This window comes from Lonchura striata, chromosome 23 (genome assembly GCF_046129695.1).
Source record: "Lonchura striata isolate bLonStr1 chromosome 23, bLonStr1.mat, whole genome shotgun sequence".
NCBI classification, from domain to species: domain Eukaryota; kingdom Metazoa; phylum Chordata; class Aves; order Passeriformes; family Estrildidae; genus Lonchura; species Lonchura striata.
The window spans coordinates 4,300,211-4,307,793 of record NC_134625.1 but is presented as its reverse complement, the minus strand read 5'-3'; the positions used below and the strand labels follow the sequence as shown (position 1 = coordinate 4,307,793).

The 7,583-nt window shown below is 66.4% G+C and overlaps 1 protein-coding gene across 8 annotated transcripts in view; it reads left to right on the top strand.

The window, feature by feature from the left end:
- Positions 1–732: 732 nt before the first annotated feature.
- The window catches only part of IGSF9B (immunoglobulin superfamily member 9B), a 50,160-nt gene continuing 43,309 nt past the window's right edge, over positions 733–7,583 (top strand). For all 8 annotated transcript variants that reach the window (XR_013341127.1, XR_013341128.1, XR_002465039.2 and 5 more), the window contains exon 1: positions 733–861. Coding sequence is in view for 5 of the 8 variants with exons in the window: in XM_021525809.2 (XP_021381484.2) it covers positions 798–861 (64 nt within the window). In the remaining 3 variants the exon portion in view is untranslated. The remainder of the gene's footprint in view (positions 862–7,583) is intronic.

The window sequence follows — 7,583 nt, the reverse complement described above, 5'->3', positions numbered from 1 at the left end:
GATGGGGAGGTGGCACCGAGCCGGTTCGGGGGCACTCCTAGACACAAGGAGGTGACACTGTACCGGTCCAGGACACATCTGGGCACAGGAAGGTGACACCGTACTGGTGCAGGGGCACAGCTAGAGACAGTGATCCGGTTCGGCGACACCTCTGGGGACGGGGAGGTGGCACCGAGGCGGTTCAGGGGCACTCATAGACACAAAGAGGTGACACTGTACCGCTCCAGCGCGCATCTGGGCACAGGAAGGTGACACCGTACTGGTGCAGGGGCACAGCTAGAGACAGTGATCCGGTTCGGCGACACATCCGGGGCCGGGGAGGCGGCCCCGGGGTGCCGCGGCCGCACATCGGGGCGCGGGGCGGCGGCGGCGGGGTCCCGGCTGTGGGTGCGGGAGGTGACCGTCCGGCGGAGGTGACCGCGCCGCTCCCGGCAGTGCGCATGATACTGCGGCGCGGGGGCCCCGTGCGCGCCAACCCACCTTGAACCGGCCCGGGCCGCGGCGGCGGCCAATCACCGCCCACTCCGCCGGGGCGCGGCCAATGGGCGGCGGGCGGGGGCGGGGCCGAGCCGCTAAAGGGCGCAGGCTAGGCTGCACCGCGCGGCGGAGCGCAGGTGCGGCGCGGCGCGGCGATGGGCGCGGGCACAGCGGCGGGCGGCCGGCCCTGAGCCGCCCCTCCGGCCCCGCCAGCCCCGCCGAGCCCTGCCCGGCCACGGCCAGCCCGGCCCGGCCCCGCCCCGCCCCGGCCGGGCCGCCCGGCGGGCGGAAGATGCTGCGCACCGGGGGCCGGTAGTACTATGATTTGGTATGTGGCCGCTTTGGTAGCAAGTGTGCTCGGCGCCCGCGGGCTGCCCGTCCAAGGTGAGTGCGGCCGCGGGGTGTTCTCCGCCGGGGTGAGCCCGGGAGGGGCGCGCCGGGGTCTGCGGGGCGGCGGCGAGGCCGCCTTTGCGTGTTCTTCCCCCCCCCCATCCCTTTCTCCCGGTGTACCGGATGCGGCGGGGGGATGCGCATGGACCGGGAGGGATGCGCGCACCGAGGGGGGCATCACGTCCCGGGGAGAGGGTACCGGCAAGGGGCTGCGGAGGAGGGTAGGAGGGGGAACTGCGGCTGCCAAGGGGGTTTGCGGGGTTCGCGTCTTCCCCGCTGCCGGCGCGGGGACCGAGCGCTTCCCGCTGCGGCGGGGCGCTGGCGATTCCTTCATCCCCCGCTGCCGGGGGGAGCCGGGAGCGCCCGGCGCATCCTCCCTCCGCAGGCGCTCGGCAGGGCTGGCCGTGACCTCCCCGAGGGCAGCGGCTGCAGCCGGGGAAGTTCGGGAAGCCGCGCTCCCGGTGCGGCGGAGCCTCTGCCCAGGGGATGGAAATTCCCTGTGGGAGAAGGCAAGCGGGTGCGGGTCCTGGCGGGGAGGGAGCGCGGCTGCCTGAGTGTCCCCGTTGATCAGGGATGGGCAAGCTTTTCTCCGCATTCGGATTTCTTCTCTCATCCTGAGGAAGCGCCTGCGGCAGCTCCGGGGGGTGCGGGCAGCGTTTGCCCTTCCCTGCAAGGGTAGCCTGGCTGGGCAAGGAGAAATGCAGGAGGGATTCGTCGCCTTCCCCTGCAGCGCCCCGGCTGCGGGTTTGGGGGTGACTTTGCTCCCACCCCCCCGCCCAGGAGAGGCTGCCCTCCTTCTCCCCCCACTGCAGACTGGCTGCTGTGCTGTGGTAAACTGAGGCACAGGGTTGTCCAAGGTCAGGACGGAGACGGCAGCAAGGAATAACCCTGATTTTCCTGCTCTAGCTTCTTTCCCTTCAGCTGCCACCTCCTCCCACCCCTCCGAGCCATCCCTGCAGGTAGAGGGGAGCTGCCTGCCGCTGGTGCAGCAGCGTTCCTCATCTCTGCCGCTGGCTCCTCACTGGGCACATGGTTTTCCCTGCGTCCCGGTGGTCCTTACTCGGGATGAGACCCCGGAGCTGTGCTCTGGGGGTCACCCACCCTGCCCATGGGGATGCGCTGGCTGCCAGCACCAAGCGATGCCTGGCTGGGAGCCACCACCTCTCCCCTCCCCGTGGTGTGGGGGACGCTGCCTCGGGGGGCACGGGTGGGCTGGGGGGGGGGGCACCGGGGTGCTGCAGCCCCCCCAATTCACAGCGCTCCCCGAGCCCACTGGGTCACATCTGTGCCATGCCACAGCCCCTTGTCCTCCTCGCCTGGCAGGCGGCTCTTGGAGGCAGGGGGGTGTGTGTCAGGACGGGGCTGTCCTTTCGGGGGATTCAGGATGGGGCTGTCCCATTTTGGGGGTACGTAGCCCCTCTCGCTGAGCCGTGGCCGGCTTCTGCCTGCCTGAACTGCGTGCTGCAGTGTGCTGAGGCAGTGTTTGCAGCAGCTGCTTGTACAGGGATGCTCCGCCGGGGAGAGGAGCAGAGCAGCGCGTTCGGCACCTGGGAGCTTGGAAATACCCTGGAGCCGCTGGGATGGAGCTCCGGAGCTGGTGGCGGGGTGGGTGGGTGCCGGGAAGCCCCGGCACGGGGGTGCCGTGCGTGTGGAGCAGCGGGTACGTGATGAATGAGCGTGCCGTGAGTAATGCGTGGGTGCGTGCCGGGGGAGGGGGTGCTGCGGGCCGGCGCGGCCCCCGCAGGGGCAGGGAGCCCACGGGACTCCTCCAGCTGCTGCAGCCCTTTGGTCCCAGCACTGTCCCGTCCTCGAGGGGACTCGTCACCCCGCATTGCTTGGGGACAGAGCTTCAGAGGAGAGCTGGGGCTCACCATGTGCCGGTGCCCTCGCTGGGGCTTTTCCTCTTGCCGTGGCCTTCCTCCCACACCACTTCCTCCTTGCCGGGCTGAGAAGCAGCGGTGCTGGCCCTGGGCAGCCTTCTTGCCTGGCTCTCCAAGGGCTTTCCAGGCGTTAATCGGCTCAGAGAGGGAAGGAGGATGCGTTATCCCCTCTTATGGCATGGGGGAGGAGAGCCAGGACGTGACCGCACCAGGAGTGGGTGTCAGAGGAAGGATCCGGCCTCCTGGCATTCCCAGCAGTGCCGTCACACCGAGGGGCTTTTCCTCCCTCTCCCACGAGTGTGACGCCGTGGCAGCGCACAGGGAGTGGGGATGCTCGTGGATCCGGCGGGAGCTTTGCAGAGGGAGGATTCGGCTCTGTTGAAGAGGTTTCCTGGGCACCTGGCGGGCGATGCTCCTGGCGCTGACCTTGGCCGTTGGAGTGGCTCGGGGTGGCAGTGCCAGCGCTGCCTCCCCTGCTCGCTGGCGGTGCAGAGCTCTTGGGTTTTGCCTCTTTGGCCGTGGAGGAGTCTGGACCAGGAGCTGAGGATTTGGCACGTGTGGCTTTGGCCCCGCTCTCTTCTGGCAAGGGGATGGTTTGGCTCCAGGAACAGCCAAGGGCGTTGGCCGGGCTCCCATTTCCATCATTCCCTGGAGGTTTTCTGCTCCTCTGGACCTGTTGGATGGGAGTGCGCGGGCAGGGAGGGACGCGAGCGGCTCGGTCGATGACTTGGCTTGCTGGAGGGTCCTCGCGGCGATGCTTTGCCAGTTCAGTCGCCTTTTGACTTGGAAGATGCAGCTTTGCTGGTGATGGGTGAGCCCTGCAAGTTCCTCTCCAGAGCTGTGGCGGGGTGGCACAGCTCCCGTTCACCTCTGGTCCTCCGTCTTGGAGGTGGTGCCTTTGTGCTGGATGAGAAGCCCTGCAGAGGGGCAGGCAGTGGGTCCAGCCCCATGCCGTGCCGATGGAGGAGTCCTTCCCTGTCCCCTTCCCTGCGGTAGGAATCTCCCGAGCTGGGAGCCCTGAGCGACCAGCTGGCCTTTGGAAAAACAACTCGCTTCCTCCCGCTCCTCCGTGGAGAGGCTGGCGTTGGTGGGAGGGCTGCCTGAGCCAGGAACAGCGTGATTCAGGAGCTGCTGGCGGGCAGCTCGGAGCGCTGCCTGCATCCCAGTTTCCTGCTGGAGGGCTGTGAATGCATCGGGATGGTACCCACTGCTCCAGGGGGAGGGTGGTGCCAGCCCGGTGTGATGTGGGGCTGGGCTTGGGGGCACAGTACATGGGCAGCGCTCTCCAGATGCTGGAGGTCTCTTCTGGGATGGGTTTGGTGTTCCAGCTCCCACCACAGCTACTTGTTTGTCCCCATGGTGCATGGAGGAAGCTCACGGGGATTGCACAGGTAGCTGCTGGTTGTTGCTGGGAAATGATTCCTCCCATGAGGCAGCTGCCAACACTGGATGCTCAATGCCGGGCTGGTGGCGATTAGAGGGAGAGAGGGCACAAGGGACCCCCAGGTAGGAGTGAGGTGACCTCAGGGAAGTCATTTTCTTTCCTGCTCCATCTCTGTGCCTCTCAGAGCACCAACCTGTGCACCCATGTGCTTGCTGAGCCGCTGCCCAGCCAGGCACATTCCCCCCTCTGCCATTCCAGGGAGCAAGGACCTGCAGTGGGGCTGCTGTGGGGCAACATCCATGCATGCATCCCCTCTGGGATGCCAGGGCAGCTGCCTGTCTGCCTGGGGAGCGTGGTGGTGATCCCACACGATGCCCTTTGTGCCCAGGAATGGGGTTCTGAGCCCCCATCTCGCTGGGAATGGGGCACCAAGCCACCCCTCAGAGCTGCTAATCCTTCTCCTCCCTGGCCCCGTGTGACCTTGAGGCATGTCACTTGACCTGCGCATCGCCCTCCATCCATCTGGAAAATCGGGTTTAAAACGCAGGAATTGCACTGAAAGCCCAGATGCTGCTTTCCAGCTGGGGGAGGGGGTGAGGGCTGCGCTCCCAGCCCCAGGGCTTCCCCCCACCAGGGAGCAGGCAGTGCTTTTGGGGGGCTCTGCATACCCCAAGATAGGCAAAGGGACTGGGTTTGTGATGGGGAGTGCAACCCCCACTGAGATATTTAGGGGGCTACAGAGGTGGGGGACAGGCGATCTCCCAGCACCCCACACCCTGCCCTGGCAGTTGGGGTCCCTGCAGCACGCTGTCCCTGCCCCCCATCTTCATTTCATGGCGATGGCTGCCTGCTCTCCTTCCCTGCTGGCCTCCATATGCCACGCTGGTGGCCTTGTCCTCAGAGATCCCTGCCATATCCCGCCTCCACCGATGGGAGCGGGATGTGTCAGAGCACATCTCATCTCTGCTCACCAGGGAGGAGAGGTCTGCAGGCTCCGGGCCCTGTGCCTGCTCCCTCAGCCATCCCCGTGGGGGCACAGGGGTGGGGATGATGCCAGGGGTGTGGGGCAGCAGGGGAATGGATAGTGGTGCCTCTGTTAGCAGGCTGCAATGCCATGGTGGGTCAGGACAGGATGCCCTCTCTGCCCCAGGGCATGGGCGTCCACTGTGGCAGGAGGGGAAGCCTTCCCAGGCATTAATTTGGAAACCTCTCTGCCGTGGCCATGTCCTTCTCACAAAGCACCTGCAGGAAGGGTCCTGCTTCAGCGGGCGCAGCAGAGACGCTGGATGCCTTCAGCCTCACCAAGTCCTGTGGCACCTTCCGCCTCTGCCCTTGGGATCAGAGGAGCTGGATGCCCAGATCCAGGTGAGGGTCTCCCCATCCTTGGCATTGCCATCCTGGGAAGCCCCGCGGTGGCACCGTCTCGGTGGCGGCAGCCTTCCCTCCTCTCCCTTTGGGATGCTGTTCAACTCCACCTCCGCATCTTGTATTCTTGCCTCCTGGCACGCGGCGTGCTTTTATTTTTCCTGGATCTGCTTGGATGACGAAGCCTGTTGATTACTTGTTTTTCTTTACGAGGCATCCCCCAGCTTCACGTGAGCTCCTGCAGCGAGGCGGATTTGGGGTTCACCTCGGTGCTGCCGTTCCCTGATGTTGACCCCGTTTCCAAACCGCAGATTCAGCCTTGAAACCTCTCTGAACTTGGCTGGGAAAATCAAGTGGGTTTAAAAATACCCTGTCTATTTGTGCTCTGTTTCTTCTGGCGTCTGCGGGTTGTTTTCAAGCGTTTCCCTACAAATGTGGGGGTGAGAAAACACTTTGAATCGAGAGCTGCAGTCTCCATTGCTCGCTTTCTTCATGGTCTGGACTTGGAAGGAAAGCCTGGTCAGGGTTGGGACCCCGCAGGGTTGGTGGGTTGGGAAGCTGAGGAGACCCAACAAGGGTCTGTGAGACATCTCCCCATTGCCTTCCTGGCGCTCTGGGGATGGGGGCAGGAGGGGACGGGGCCGGTAGCGGGGTGGGTGGCAGCTGGGGAGAGCCGGGGGCCGGTTCTCCACCGGGGCTGCCGGTCGGCCGTGCGCTGGGGAGGTGATGCTCAGCCGTGCGTGCAATTCCCCACCGGCCTTGCGATCAGACACCGGCGCTGCGAGCTGCCGGGGATGACCTATTTTCCTGCGCCCGGGCAGCCCTGGCCAGGCGTGGGTCCGGCGGGGCGGCTGGCTCGTCCCCTCCCCGGGGACGTCACCCATGCTGTGTCAGGGGATCCTGGCGTAGTGTGACTCCCTGGCACCCATCCCCAGGGTGGCCTCTTGGGCAGCGGGCTTGCTCCAGCTGGGCAAACATGAGCATTCCATGCTCCAGCTGGTGGAGAGGTGCTGGAAACCAAGATTCTGTCTTGGTAGCCCAGGAGCTGGAGCGGGTGGGGGGCTTGGGAAAGGGGTTCGGGTGCTACCGCTTCCATCTTCTCCTGCTGGTGGGTGGAGGTGTCGCTTTGAAGGTGACGAGGTGCTGAGGACCTGCTCGCTCGGGCAAGGCGGCCGGGGAGGCGCGTCCTTGGATGCTCTTGAGCAGCATGTGACAGCTTCGTCCCCGATCAGCGCAGCAGGACCACGGGCAGCGGCGGGGGCAGGGAGGGGGGCTCCATCGCCGCAGCGCAGCCCCCCTCACCCTCCCGGCTGGACGGGTTCTCTCAGCTCGGAGCCCTACCAGGGGAGGGCTGGTAGCGTCCCTGCTGACAGGCTGCGAGCGGGAGCTGATGGGCGATGCAGCGCTGGGAGGGATGGAGAGGTGCAGGAGCGCTGTCGAGGCGGTGCAAAGCGTGTGCGGGGGTGTGCGTGCGCACCGCACGTGTGTGCTCAGCGGTCCCCCCGCCCCGCTGGGGTCCGGGCGGATCCGAGCCCCTGCAGGACCCCCGAGGGCCCGCAGTGGGTGTGCAATGCAGCATCTGCTCCTTGCAGATGGCTCACAGCGCTGCACCCCGGCGTCACCCACCCAGCCAGCCCTCCCAGTTAAAGAGCCACCCGTGCCCGGTTTGCTGGTGGCGTGGGGGCTTGGGTGACCCCCAGGCTGTGACCCGCTGCAGGGACACGCCTTGTCCGTGCCATGTGCGAGCGGCGGCCAGCTCTGCCCGCTGCCCTCCCCGCGGGGACGCTCGGCTGGTGGGCCCGTGGGGTGGCACATCACGGGCCTCTCGCCGGTACGCGCTTGTGCCAGAGCCAAAAATAGCCGGTGATGCTCGGTGATGCTCGGCTCCCGCGGCGGGGAAGCGGTGATGTCACTCGCCGCCAATCACCGGCGGCCCCGAGGAGCAGCGCGGAGGAGTGGGAACGTGCTTCCCCGAGCATCCCTCCCCGAGCATCCCCCCCAGAACAGCCAGCGGCCGCGTGTGCCAGGAAAACGGGGGGCCCTTCCTTGATGGGGAGGGCGATGTGGGTCTAAACCTGGTTTTGGGG